The 15,579-nt window shown below is 42.9% G+C and overlaps 1 protein-coding gene across 1 annotated transcript in view; it reads right to left on the bottom strand.

The window, feature by feature from the left end:
• The window catches only part of LOC111228044 (Down syndrome cell adhesion molecule-like protein 1 homolog), a 100,313-nt gene that overhangs the window by 69,735 nt on the left and 14,999 nt on the right, over positions 1-15,579 (bottom strand). Inside the window, exon 3 of the mRNA XM_022753821.1 lies at positions 12,013-12,159. Coding sequence (XP_022609542.1) covers positions 12,013-12,159 — 147 coding nt within the window. The remainder of the gene's footprint in view (positions 1-12,012; positions 12,160-15,579) is intronic.

Raw genomic sequence — 15,579 nt, 5'->3', positions numbered from 1 at the left:
ATTTAAAGATGAAATGAATGTTATGTTCTTAACTACCTGCAACTGTTAGAGGCATGCTGTTTACTGGACAACAATCTATATTCATGCACAGTTAAGATCAATAACAGCCTCTCTTATTTTCACACAGCATCTGAAATTTCATCCTCATCCCACAATAATGATCCAAAGTTAATACACTGCATGCCCTGTACAATGCCACTGTGTCCTAATATATATATATATATATATATATATACAGTATATATATCCTATTCCATAACATGACAATATGCCAGTATATAATCTATGTAAGATGTCAAAACATGGCAATGTAAACCTTCAATAAGCCTTCTGAAGGTCATTTATCCTCATCTGTCCTTACTCAAACAACCTCACCTGGATGAAATATTAGCTCATTACTGTATGGTATGATGCTCTGCTATAGCTCTGCGTTTGTCTGAAGGTGTCAGAAATAAGGGGGATGAGAGTAAGAGAAAGAACTGGAGATGGGGGAGCGAAGGAATAAATACCCGTCTGTTTTCCCCTCAGCACAAATAAACAAGGCGTTCACTTGTCAGCCTGCAAGAGAAGGGCACACTGTTTATGCAGTGGAGAAAAGACACACACACACACACACAAATGGCAAATCCGGAGATGGGTGCTGTTGGCGAGTGGAGGTGCTTAAAGAAGAAGACAAGTCAAAAAATATCTGTGTATATTCTTGACACTATCAACACATATGTACCCCTTCCTCTTTATGGCTGTGAGCCTAAATTACAGTTTGAAAAGTACAGCAACTTGCAAACATTATAAATGTCACTTCTACTCCTTTGATCCCCGATGTTACAAGCAAATACATCATAGAAAGTAAAAGCCAAGTCAAGGCCACTGTCCAGATATTTTTATGTAGCGATGTAAGAAATATCGAATGAATGCAGCGATATGTGTGATATTTTTCAGACCAATGGGTTTGACTTGGAAACCTAACACACTTTAGAAACGGCTGTGTTCCGATAGAAGATTGTGGTGGAGAATTGTGTTTCCCAGGACAAAAGAAAAACAGGTTTGGAGGGAGAAAGAGCGCCAGCACAAATCAGTTTAGTGCCTACAGCTTGTTGTTTTCTTCCCGTTCTTTCCGTTTTCCTGCTTCTAATGTTGTATTTGGGGTATTTAAGTGTGCAAGCAACTGTAGCTATTACAATACATTTTATTTTGTGGAGCGGCTGCATCTGACATACATTGTATTTTCAACTTGGCAGCAGAGACGTAGTCAACAAGGATGAATGAGCTGTAGTGCGAGCACTCAACTGTCAATCTGTGCTCATACACAAGAGCTTTGTCCACGAGACTGGGTGGGGGGGAATGTATGTGCGCGCGCGTGTGTTTGTGTATGAGTGTGCGTGCGTGTGTGTGTGTGTGAGGCCAACTCCAGAGAGAATGTATCAAGGCTAGAATGACTTTCAACTGAAATGTATATGAGATTCAAATTACATTCTCTTTTTCCTCTATACTCTCCCTTCCCGCACTCCTCTCCTCCTGCCTTTGTCTTCTGGGAGCCTTAGTCAGCTAAGCTCAGATGTAAAAAGATTTTCTTCTCTCTCTCCGTCTCTCTTTTACACACACACACAGACACACACAAGAATACAAATACAAACACAACCCCACACACACACACACACACACACACACACACACACACACACACACACACACACACACACACACACACACACATTTTTAGTCAAAGGGCAGTTGGATGTATGAATAGTGGTCAAATAAAAAGTGAGTCAGGTTTCTATTTCGCCACAGGTGTAGAGGAAGCTTCCTGTTATCCAAGACCTATATGTATGGCAACTTGTTTCCCCAATTCACAGGGTGGAGGCTCCTCACATCAGTCTGAATCTGAGGCATGAATACTGAGGTTAATGTTATTTTATGTATGAGATCATTTTTGGGTTAACAAATCCCATTTAAAGCAAATACGTCAACATAGGGTTGGGCGATAAAATGATAACAATAATTATCGTGATGTAATCTTCCTCAATAGAAATATTACAAATGGTTTATAAATATATAATTAATATAATTCATTTTGATGCTTACATAGCATTTACACTAACTCAGAATCACTGAGTACGACTCTGCAGAGGGCAGAGGGACGGGGGCACCAGGACAAATCCTGGTGGGACACTGGACAATCAAAAAAATCCAGAGACTGGCCAACACTTAATTGCTACAGTATATCACCAGCCTTGTCCCCTAATAGAGATTCTGAAATTCACATACAATAGCAAACAAATTATATGGTATGTAATTTAGGGGTTATTCAAATATGGTGGCAAGGAGTGCTATTCATGCATGTAAAGCTCACTGAGCTAATGGCTCACTCCTTACTCATGGTAAGGAGTGAGCCATTAGCTCAGTGAGGGTTCACTAAGGAGGAGAGGGGAAAGGTAGAAAGGAAAAATATGGAGAATTCCTCCCAAGATATGTTTAAAACTCACATTGCTGTTTTCAAACAATGTCTCCAGTGAGACAGAGTGAGAGGAACAGAAAACTTGCGTTGCCCTGGGCATTGTAAAACAATGGCTATGCACATGAACAAAACAGACAGAAAAAAAAAAAAAAAACAGGCTGCACTTTCAAAACACGGTACAGAAAGTGAGAGCAGAGCGGAGAAAATAAGTAGGTGAGGGAAGAATAGGAAGAGGGCAGGCACGCTGAAAATAGCAGAAAGGGAAGGAAAATAATGATGCAAAATAAGAGGTGGTCAGGTGGGCCTGATAAGCACTTGAGAGGAATAAATGTCAAGTCAACCAGTAAGAGAACTCTAGGAGGCGAAGGTAAAAGAGAAAGTGAGAGGGAGAGAGCGCATTTATGATGAAAACAAACCCAGTAAGGGAACATGAAGGACAAATCAGAAACTGTCTATTACAGATCAGAGCTGCTTGCATCATTTTGTCGCAGTGCCCAAATAAAAACATATTGCTAACTTAAAAAAACATTAGTGGCAGAGCAACCTTTTCATGCGTTATACTCCACTGACTTCTACGAACTATTGATGTGTGTGTGGGGAAATGTCCGTGTGTGTGTGTGCTGATATGTCTTGTGGGAGTCCTCAGGGCATCCCATACATCCCAGAGAGCCCATTGATTAGCTATTAATAAGGCATAGAGAATGCCATAGCTCACAGGGGAGATCAGTAAGGGCTCTCACACACACACACACACACATATCCACAAAGACACACAAAGGCAGCTACACAGTTTAAATTAACAGATATAGCAGAGGTGAGGTGGGAGTGAAAGAGCAGGATGGGGTAGAAGTAGAAAAAAACATCAGACTAAAAAGATGGACAGTGAAAAAAGGGAAAAAGAAAAACTGAGTAGGACTCAAGCAAAGAGGGGAGAGCAGGTAAATTGTGCCAATCTGTTTCACCTGTCTTCAGCCCACTCCCCTACTGAGTTATTCTACCTCTCTCCCCCTGTCCTTCTCTTACTTTGAGGCTCTCTATCTTCCTCTCGCTGCCTCTCTTGCCGGTGTCCATTGTGTGCAGCATGTCAGAGCTCTGTCGGCTGTCTCCATCCTGTCTTTGATTAGCCGTGATCTATGAGCTCCATGAAAGAAATGAATAAGGAAAAGTGAGTGAAGGCTGCAAAGACGGACAAAGAGGGGGACCGGCAGCTGATGGATATGACTGTGGTCAGATCAGGACATATCCCAGTGAAAGAAAAAAGGGGGGGGGGGACTGATGCGTCAGGCAGGACACATTTGCATCTCTCATTCTGCTTTATTTTCTGCAGTTTTCAACCATTTTGTTCCTGGTTCCTCACCCCGCTGCCTTCCTCCTCCTCCTCCTATCTTTCTGTCCTTCCCCAGCTACCCTCCCTCCTTCCCTTGCATGTACATCTTCAGGTCACGGGTCATTAAGTCAGCTCCAGAGGGGATGTGTTGGAACAGGATATCTCTCATATTGCCCTGCCCCCACCACGCTACTAAAACACAAATATGCACAAACACATGCATGTCTGCAGCCACACATGCACAAACAAATACATTCTCTTTCTTTCCGTCTGTTTATTAGTCTCGCTCTCTTTGAAGACGCGCACAGTGAGAGACTAGACAAGTTTTTGAGCTGTTGGTCAACTTAGTCATTAAATGATAAGATCATCGTCCTCAAATTCATCATTTGCTTGATACAGCATGAAACATTTGCATTGCTTCGACCCCAACACTTCAACATACACTGTAAGGGCGGCGTTTTCATTATCAATTAATCTGCAGATTTTTTTTCCAATTAACTGAAAAAATGCTCATCACAACTTCCCTAAGTTTAAGATGAAGCCTTCAAATGTCTTGTAATGTTCAAGATTTGACAGAAAAGTGGAAAATCCTCACATTTTGCTCAAAATAATGACTGAAAGAATTGACTGATTATCAGTCTATTTTTTTTTTGTTGCTCAACTAATTGATGAAACAACCAATCATTTCAGCTCTGATCCACTTTGTTGGTCACTCAAGTTTAGGGGAAGGAACCAACATGAGGTTGCTTGTTATGTCACACAAGTATTCAAAGACTGATGTGTGTTTTTCTTTTATTTTTAAACTTCTATTTTATGAGATGATGGCTATAATACGATTGTAGTAGGTTCATATATGACAATTTCTATGCGAGGCCAAGGGCTTCCTCTCATGCTCATAAAAATAGAAAAGAAAACTATCCCACATCGTTATGACAACCTCACAGCTCACTAACAGGGATCTTTAGATTTTGGTAAAGATGGGGTCATGGCCCACACACTCAATACAACAAGTATGTGTATTAATGTGTTAAGGTTTTATACTATATTGCATGTAGGCCTATATAAATTACTGATAAATGAAAACACAATAACTTAAAGATAATAAATGATGAACATTTTTCTTACTCTTTAGATAAAGCTACAGAACCTGCTATGAACGGCACGGTGAACTGGATACTGTTGGAATGTGGATGTTGTTTTTTTTTTCCAACTGACCAACAGACCAATTTATTTTAAAGAAAGGTCACACAAAACAAACACAGGTGACAAACACTGTCAGATTCTAGAAAATGCTTGGCTGCAAATTCATACACACACACACACACACACACTTCTCAACCATGGTTGTTGTGTACTGTCAAACAACATTAGATTGCAATGCGGTGTCAGTGGGATAATTAGAATAACACATCCACTGTATTCTTCATTATGTGTGTCATCTTCACTTACTGGCTGCGGTTCCTCACTGACGACAACCCCCTCCCCCCTGCACCTCCCCTCACCCCTGACACGCAGACGAAATCTTATCCCACCCAGTGACGTGCTTTTTTAGGCGAGTCATGATCCCCATTAGTGATGGCCTCAAGTATAGATCTGATTGTCTGAACCCCCATCATGTATTTTTTTCCCCCTAATTAGTTCTTTGGACTGGAGGAGGAGGAGGACGGGGAGGAGGAATGAGCAGTGATACACAAAGTTGAGGCACAGCATCACGGTTAGTGGAAGAGGGTGTTGGCGAGGAGATCGTGGAGGCTGATGAGTAATGCTCTGACGTCGGTTCTGTATTTGGCAAAATATCTGACAGCGACTCTGTCTGCTGGCATGCATTTATGCTACTACTGTAAGTATATATATGCAGGCGGATGCGACCAGGCATGTATCCATTCAGTCAGAAAGATGCAGACGCACCAATGCGTCGCAAACACAGCAAGCAATCATCTCATGCACAAACGACAGGGACTATACAGTACAAAAAACAAAACCATGTCGGCCGTCAGGTCAGACACAAACAGAAGCGCACCGACAAAATTCACATGCATGCACTGGGCGCACACCTTGGCTGTGTGCAGTTAATGAATAACTAACTAGCAGAGAGGAAAGGGAGCCATCTTCTCTGAGTAAGGCCAAATGAATTCGCCGAAGCGCTATGCAAATGTTCCCTGGGCTAACGAGACTGCCTGCATGATTGGAGTGCCATTGAAATTCTCCTCGTGCACAGCCCTCTCTCACTTCCTACCTCCCTCCCTTCTTCAATCACCCTCCATCTCTCCCGCCATTTCAATCTCTGCACAGAAAATCTATGATCCTATCTATCCATCTATCTATCTATCTATCTATCTATCTATCATTTCACAAATAACCAGTACATTTATCAGTCAGTGGATCTTGAAAGCTACAAATCATCATTTCCTTTCAACACTCAAATCATGTCATCCACACAGATAAACACTGCGGCCCTATCAGTGCCTGGACAGCAGTGAATGCCCCTGTGTCTTACTCTCTCCCTCTGTCACTAACACACAGCTACACACACACACACACACACACACAGAGAGAGTCCGCTCAAACAGAGCGAGCTCAGAGTCGCTCTGCACCTGTTCTCTCTGTAAAACATCCAAACATGAGTGCTGAATAAATAACCCAACCTAACACGCATCACTGCCAGGTTCACACACACACGCACGCACACACACCCACAAACCACAGCCCATAAACACACATCAATAAGTAAACACCACCCATTTCCCCTCCATCCTCCACCCTCCTACCCCCACCCCACACACACACACACACACACACACACACACACACACACACACACACACACACAAACACAAACTAGGTACAAACTGCCACCATCCTAAAGACAAACACACATTGATGGGCACAATGTGTGTAATGCTTAATGGTCAAAAACAGGGATGAATAAAAAAAAAAAAGAGTCTACGGGAGAAACACATAGAGGAGAGAGGGTAGTTGGGGGGGCATTAAGCACTTGTCAGATGCATCTTTAATGGCAGGACACAGCGGCTTTAGAGCCCCTGGCCTCCTCTTCCTCCCTGGGGTGCTGGGGACAGCAAGAAAACCGAGCACACACCTCTCTCTTTGTCCATCTGCCCATTCTCTCTTATGTCCTCATATACCTACTCGCCTCATTCCATCATCCCTCCATCCCAATGCCCACTTTGCCATCTGCATAATTTATCATGTCATGCTTTTGTGCCACTTTGTCTTTCTTTTTCTGCCTATTCTGCCATTTTTTTTTTGTGCCTGTCTGTTGTTCACTTTCAGGTTTGATGGCTTGGAAGGGAAAGATGATGCTTTGTCACTTCACCGTCTCCTAATAAGTGCCTCTAGAAAGGGAGGCTGAGAGAGGGATAAAGTTAAGAGAAGAGTGGACAAACAGAGGGGCAGACAGAGTACAGGGCCTCTGCAGAGTGGCGAACAAAATGGAGACTGGGACAGAAGCTGCAGCAGCTGTGGTGACGCTACACTTCACACACACACAGAGCGAGAGAGAGGGAGAGAGAGAGAGAGACAGAGAGAGAGAGAGACAGAGAGAGAGAGAGAAAGAGAGAGAGAGAGAGAGAGAAAGGCAGTGTGTGTGAAAGAGAAGGGGGATTAAACAACCTCAATCAATGAATGCAAAAATACAGGCGTCACACTTTTCCACTCCGCCTCCACCCTCAACTCTCCCTCCCATTATATCAACCAATCAATGACTCTATCTATTTATCTATCTATCTATCTATCACTATGTGTCATCCACTCTGAATACTCTCTTTATATAGAAAAGCAGAGTGGGAGCTTTCAAGCAATTTATGATTAATACTTGTAATATTCTATGAACATTTTTTCTTATTATGGAAACTATAATTTTAAAATGTAGCAGATTATTTTTAATTCAAATAACAGCTACATCAGCTTGGTAAAGACTCTATTCCTTTGCCTGATTCATCGCTGTAATACAACTCACACTGTCAATGCTTCCTTCAACATTTAACGAAGCATGTTATTCAGTTTAATATCTTCAACCAAAGCATGTAATGTGATTCAAACAAGCATTATGTTTGTGTCTAAGGAATTTAAGAGAAAAAGCTACATCTAATGTATGAAATTTTGCAATAGTGATCCGATCCATTCATTCTTTTCAACATGAGACAAAGTAAGACACATAAAAAAAAAAACTGTCAAGCATTCCTTGAATTTGTTTTGAAATGTTACAACACTGTGTAGTGATCTAACTCTTACTAAATGCTTTCAGACATATCTTTGCCATTTCTCTAATGCAATTTCTTGTTACTCATCAGCTGACATACAAACAGATATTGATATATCTGCAATAAGATAATATTTGCCGATACCCTGACCCAGCCAATTTATTGTGCTCACCCTACTGTGTCTGCACATGCACAGTGTTACCTAAACACACACACACACATACACACATACACACACACACACACACAGCATCAACATCCTATTCTAGACCATGCACCATGAAATTTACAACTTATAAAATCACAGTCAAATAAAAAAAGAAAGAAAAATGTTTAAAAAGATGTTTATCTCCACATTTGTCAGTGACGACATGTATATCTTCACTACCTGTCACTGAACTGTACATAAATATGCCGCTATGTTCTTTGTGTCTGTCTGTGTGTGTGTGTGTGTGTGTGTGTGTGTGTGCACGCGTGTGTGTGTGTGTGTGCGTGTGGCAGAGCTGAGCCGTGGTGATGCACTAATAAAAATCAGGCAGCGATGCATCCTCACACCTTCCTCATTCCGCCCGCCGGTTCGCACCCGTTACCATGGCGACCAGATAAAACTCACACTGTTTTAAGCTCCAGCTGGAGGAGGAGATGGATACTAACAAAGTGACATGCACGCATGCACGCACACGCACACACGCACGCACGCACACACACACACACACACACACGAACACACAGATGAAGTTCCTTCATAGACATCCGTCAGCAGAGCATCCTCTTTCAGTTCCCTAACTGACAAGCAAACAAATGCTAATTTTCTAACCGACAGCAACACCAGCAAACCATCAATTAAAGGGAGAGACATGGCTGGATAGAGAGATAGCAGGAGAAGGGGAGGTATGACATGGAAGTAAAAACCAGGATAGCCAGTCAACACACAAAGCTCTCCTCTGTTTGACTGTCTGTCGGTCTGTCTATCTATCTATCTATCTATCTATCTGTCTGTCTGTCTGGCTGTCTGTCTGTCTGTCTGTCTGTCTGTCTGTCTGTCTGTCTGTCTGTCTGTCTGTCTGTCTGTCTGTCTGTCTAGCCCCCCACCCCCCTTCCTCCTCCCTCCTCACACACACGCTTCTTGAGCGGGACTCAACGCAAACAGATCTGGCTGTCTAATAGTGACACGACACCCAGGCAGGGTCGTCTCGCAGTGAGGCCAGCTGTCAGCAAACACCCTCCTGCCTCTTCATCAAAGCCCATTCAAACTCAGCTTTATTGACCAACACAGCCGCCTGTATGACATGTGTCATCCTATCAGGCCGATACCTTGCCATACACTGTCCCTAATAAATGGCAAACCACTAGAGCATCTCAAGTGCTATTGAAAGAGAGAAAGCTGTACATGCCACCAGGAGCTGATAGATGGAGTGGATGGATGGATGGATGGATGAGGTGTGTGGTGGAGTGTAGTGGGGTGGGAGGGGTGCACACGTGCGCTCCGTCTGTGTGTGGCCACGATGCTGACACAGGCCACCAGTCTGTACCAGGGAGGGAAAGAGATGAGAGGAGGCTTCGAGCCAGAGATGGACGGAAAGAAGAAGAGGAGCACTGTGTTACTAATAAGACCTATTCATGAGCCCTGCAGAGAGAAAGAGAGACAGACAGAGAAAGATGGAAAACAAAAAAAGCTCTCAAACCTTTTCAAATGTAAATTCAGATGGTGCAGGACAATTATTTTCATTATGGGACAACTATTTTCTTGATTAATCGTTTCATCTTGCCTATAAAATGTCATAAAATAGTAAATAATGCCAAAGGTGACATCTTGTGTTGCTCGATCAACAGACGGTAACCCAAACATATTCAGTTTACAGCGATATAAAACAGATAAAAGCAGCAAACCATCACATTAGAGAAGGTTGAACAAGCAAATGATCCAGGGTATTTGCTGGAAAAATCAGTGATATGATTAAATGATTATCAAAATAGTTGTCAGTTATGGTTTTTCTGTTGACTAATCAACTAATCTTTTCCACTATAAAATTGTGTTTTACAGTGTATACAATGAGAATAAATAGATAAATAACATCAATAAATAAGAGTGATTCTTGAACATCTGGACATGATCAAGATTTATGAAAATTCTTTGATGTAAACTTATTTTTGCATAAAATGAGTGAGAATAATATTATGCAAATATATTGGATTGTATTATGGTCAAATTCATGAGGCCAATTATGTTAAAGCACTTTTTATAGAGGTTTATAAAGACAGACTGATCAGCGAAGCCACAGAAAGCTGCTCATCTGAATGTGTGTGTGTGTGTGTGTGTGTGTGTGTGTGTGTGTGTGTGTGTGTGTGTGTGTGTGTGTGTGTGATAATGCTGACACACATGCTCTTGCTTGTTCATATGTGCATGTTTTACCGAACACGTCCATCAGCTGATCAATAACATACTCCCACTGAGCTCTCACCACACTGCCATGATACAGTGGCTTGTACAAACACACACACGCTAACACACAGAGCTATCAGTCAAACAGACTGGCCCGGTCTCACCACTCTCACACTGAGGGATCCGTGACAAGAGAGAGGGGAATCCAACAGCAAGCTTTATCGATCCAGACTGGAAACCCCCCTCAGGCCACACACACACACACACACACACCCACACACACACACACACACACACCCACACACACACACACACACACACCCACACACACACACACACACACACCCACACACACACACACACACACACCCACACACACACACACACACACACACACACACTACAGCTGTGCTGGATCAATGAGTGCTCCCGTGTGAAGGACAGAGCCATACAAAGAGGCACACAAATGCAGGCAGACACACACACACACACACACGCGCACACTATTGAGAGAGATGAAAGGGCTGCTCGGTATCAGAGAGCAAGATAAGAGGCAGAGGGAGCAATACGTATCATCTGACCTAAACAGTCTCATATGACACCCTGCAATTTGCCATTGCTCCACGGAGCAAATGTTAACACTGCGCCACACAAGCCTGCTGCACACACACACACACACACACACAGTCAACATAAACACCAATGCACAGGCATACAGCAGCATGTAGGGGGCTCAGTTTCAAACTAATATTATTATTCCTCAGTTAAACATCGGCTGACTTGAACAGAGGATCAAATGAAGCTGAGAGAACAGCTCCAGATACAGCAGAGCCCTAGAGGTGTGGCTGCTCTCTTTTGGGTGACTGTGATGAGAACGGCTAAACAGATCTATCACTCATCAAATTAGACCCCCCCCCAGCCCACACACACACACACACACACACACACACACACACACACACACACACACACACACACACACACACACACACACAGAGCACATGTCTACTAATGCCTGATTTATCCCTGTAACACAGCTATTAACTACAGCGGTGTCAGTTAGTGAGTGAAGAGCCAGGGATGTGCCAGGCAAAGGCCATTTCATCAGACTTGAATGATTGGACCTTTTTTTTTTTTTCTTCTCTCAGTGACAAAACAGGAGATGTCACCGGCACAAATAAATTGATTAGTATCGATTAAAGGCTGTCAACAATCACAAACAGGGCGAACGCGGAGGAAATCTCCATTACAAGAAAATTGGAAAGAAAATCTAATTTTTTTAAGATACTGACACAGCCCACAATTTGTGGATTTATTCAGTCTAAAAATAACAGGAGAGATTTCTCATTGCTCTAAGGGCAAATGTTGCTAAGTCCACTGATATATTGGGATGACATTAGATCATTTGCTTTCCATTATTACCCACCAACTGATCAAACACAGCAAGCACGCACTCAGCCAAATAAAACTCACATGGTCGCATGATGACAGCACATTTCAGCAAGAGGGGCAGAATTGCAAAAGGACAGTAACACAAGGTGGATGTAGGGCTGTTCTTTTCCCTGCAGATTGACTTAGTTTGTGTTTCTGTAAATCTTTAATGAATATCTTTGGCTGAATTTCCTACCTGGGACGATGGAGACGGTGTCTTTCTCCCAAGACACCACACTGACGTACTCCTGGACGGCTGAGGGGATGAGGCACTTGAACACGGCAACATTACCCCGCATGGAGCGCTGGTCGGCCACACGGACTGTGTAGGGCTCCCTGAACACTGGTGTGTGGAGAGAAGAGCTGGAGTTAGTCAGAGGTCAGAGTCAGAGGAGGGTTGTTGGTTGGTGGTAACAGTGGATGTTTCAGAAAGCGAGAACGAGACTCAATAAAACTCGAGTTTTAACCAAAGTGGTGAAGTGAAAATAACTTACACACAACTTAGCGTGATTAAAGTAGGGCTGCTAGTCATGATTATTTTGATCAAAGATTATGTCTTCAAACTACTTGTTTTGTCAGACCACGAGTCCAAAAGCCAAAGATGTGCCATTAATAATGATATAAAACGTTGCAAAGCATCAAATTGTCACATTAACAAAGGTGGAACCAGTGAATGTTTGGCCTTTGAGGCCTTTAATAAACCAAACCATTGACAGACGGTTGTGGTGTTACCATGCAACGCTGTACTTGAGCAAAATGAATGGTTGCAGTAATACTTCTCACTTCCCAGAGCCCAAAGTGACATCTTCATGTTGCTTGTTTTGTCCAAACAAGAGTCTAAAACCCAAACGGCTTATAACTTAATGATTTGAACAATTAATCGATTATGACAATTGTTTCTGGTTTATTTTCAGAATACTATTTTATTAATCGACTAATTGTATCAGCACTGTGTAACAATACGTTCTTTATTCTTTACTGCACATACTGACACTGTACAGCCGACAGCTGACAGTTTAACCCATTGCAAAAGCAGGGGCAGGTCTCGTAAACAAACTTGTCTGGTGGTCTGTCCCCCCACATTAGGCCAATGTTTCTCTCTTCAGCCCCAGATTTGAAGTCACACCATGATTGTAAGGAGGGCTGACTTGGAGCCGCATTGAAGGGGATACACAGTGAGTGGTCCTCGGCCTTTTAAAGAACAACGCCACAGATGCTATGAGACGGCGAGGAGTCCAGGGTTGCTCGCGGCCGATGGAACTGTCACATGCAGGCGCCAGGCAGCAAAAACACACCCCCTGCACATGGCATGCAGAGCACTAGGGCTGTGAATCTGTGCCAGTGTACAGAAAGGATGGCGGTGATTAAGACGGGCTTAATGATGAAAACAGTAGCCTGTAGCTAACCAAATTATCTCTCCATTTAACTCTGTCACATTTAGATTAGTGAGAAATGTGAAATGCTGAATCAGAGCATAAATTTTCATTAAATAAATTAAGTAAAGTGAAATTAAATTAATGGATTATTTTGGTGAGGAGGAGAGACAGGTATAGTTCAAGGGCATGCTAGCTTGAGTGAATGAACAGGGAGCTGTGTTTTCTAAACTGAACTGAGCTCAACTATGTGGGCTTCCACTACACCCTCATCTCATTTGTATAAAGGGATATTGCCATGAATTTCCCCAGTAACTTTGACTCATACAAAAGTGAGGCTTGACATGAGCAAGATGAAAAAAAAAAAAACACACAATTACAGAAATCAGATGGGGTCTGAGGCTGATGTTGTTTCTGGCATGACAATCTAACACAATCTATCAACCAGGCTTCCTTTAGAAACGAGGACAGTAATGGCTTAACAATGTAAAACACACACGCGCACGCACACACACACAAACACAGGGAGTGGCCCCACCCTCCCGTGTGTTCGCTTTCTCTCCCCCAGCTCTCCAGTGATATAATTAACGCCTAGCCTGAAGGCCAGTTTCCTTGGTCATTAATAATGCTTTATGCCAGCCGCCACTGTCACTGGAACCCAGTGGAACCAAAGCCAATGTCCTTGTCCAAATGGTGGGGAGTCTTTCACCTTAAAGTCCGAGGTTTAAACTTCTGAGTTTTTGTCTGATTCCGTCCATTGCTTTTACATTGTTCTACTTTTTCATAACTGGCTGGATCTTAGACCCTTTCTTTTTTTTCTGTCCTGACTTGTGAAGGAGGTAAGATTGGAGTAGAGCAGGATTGTTGAAATTTAACCTTACACCATACAGTACAACAGAACACCAGTTGTGGCGCGGCCTTCCTACTTTGTATCTCAGCTAAATCGATGGTTGCAGTAAGATATCCTCTGGAGAGCACATCACTTCTCACATCGGTCACCTGGCACACAGAGCACTAATCTGAGCTGAAGCCTCATTTGTAAGCAAATCAAAGCTAAAGGACAAATAATTCCAATCAAGTCTTCATTTCAGCTCTTCATTTAAACAGCCCCTGCTTCCCATTGAGGCCGTCTACCTGCAGATCAATAGCCAGAATCGACTGAGCAGCCTCGGCTGTTGTGGCCGAGCCAATTCTTTCAATCATTTATTTACTCCCTGATTGACCCTGCTGCCTCTCATCAATAGCAGGGAAAATCCCCAATGCCCACTGAGCCTCTCATAGAGTGTTTAAAATCAGCTTGACAGCTTGTAAATGCAATGATGGCAGTCATCACACGTTAGTTCAGCGGAGGTTCAAATCCAGTCAAGGTCACCTCAGGTTTGTATTTCCTGTGCTTTGACCCCAGCTTGTCCTACACTTGATAACCTTTACAGAAGTGTTGTCTAACCTCTCCTCTCCCCATTAAAACCAGTCAAATAAGCCATGTACGGCAACATGCCCTTGTACACAACCATGTAACCAGCTCCAATAAGAGGCAACTGTTGTGATAGCATTGTCATTTAACACACGTTCCTCTTCCAAGATATGAAAGACACAGAGGGAAAAAAAAAAAACATTACATATTCATTCTCTTAAGCCTTGTGACAGGATGCAAATGGTAACCCAACTGATTTGTGTGTAAATTGCACTCCCCCTCATCACATGCGCAGCAGAATCATTAGGATGTTACTGATGCCTGACTATATGCAGCCTGGTTGCCTAGGAACGAGCTAAAACATGGGTCTGGTGCACTGGGTGCACTGGGAGGCAAGTCCTGTATCACTGTCGCTTCAATAATTAACGACGGGGAAACCAAATACTGCATTTACTTATTCATAAAGCGAGCAGCAAAAACACAGAGAAGGAGAAAGAGAGAAGGAGACAAATAATGAAATACAGGAGAAATGAGTGGATGCAGGTTTCATTATTGAATGGATAAGAAAAGCAGTTGTAGCAGGTTCAGGGACCCTACTTACTATATTAGTAAGGAAATGTCAGCCAGAGAAGAGATGAGGAGGGCAGATGGAGGAAAGGGATCTAAACACCTGCTGTCTTGGCCCGGGCCTATGTAGGTTTGTGTGTTTTAGTCGGGACAAAAGGGAGTTGAGGTGATCGCACTGAACAGGTGACCTCGTTTCATTTTATCAAGTTTGTGTGAGGAGGTGTTGGGTGCACAAAAACATGAAACCCTGGGTCTCAGGCAGAAGGCTTGCAAAAAGTGATTATGACAAACTAAGTGCAAAAGGTGTGTCATTTTTAAAGTCATATTTTTGTTGTTGGGTCCTCTTAGCAGGAGGAGAGGAGAGGAGAGGAGAGGAGATATTTAAAATACAGTACAACCTTATTCCTGA

Source organism: Seriola dumerili, unplaced genomic scaffold, assembly GCF_002260705.1.
Source record: "Seriola dumerili isolate Sdu_G_001 unplaced genomic scaffold, Sdu_1.0 BDQW01000199.1, whole genome shotgun sequence".
Lineage (NCBI taxonomy): Eukaryota > Metazoa > Chordata > Actinopteri > Carangiformes > Carangidae > Seriola > Seriola dumerili.
This window is presented reverse-complemented; position numbering and strand designations above follow the sequence as displayed.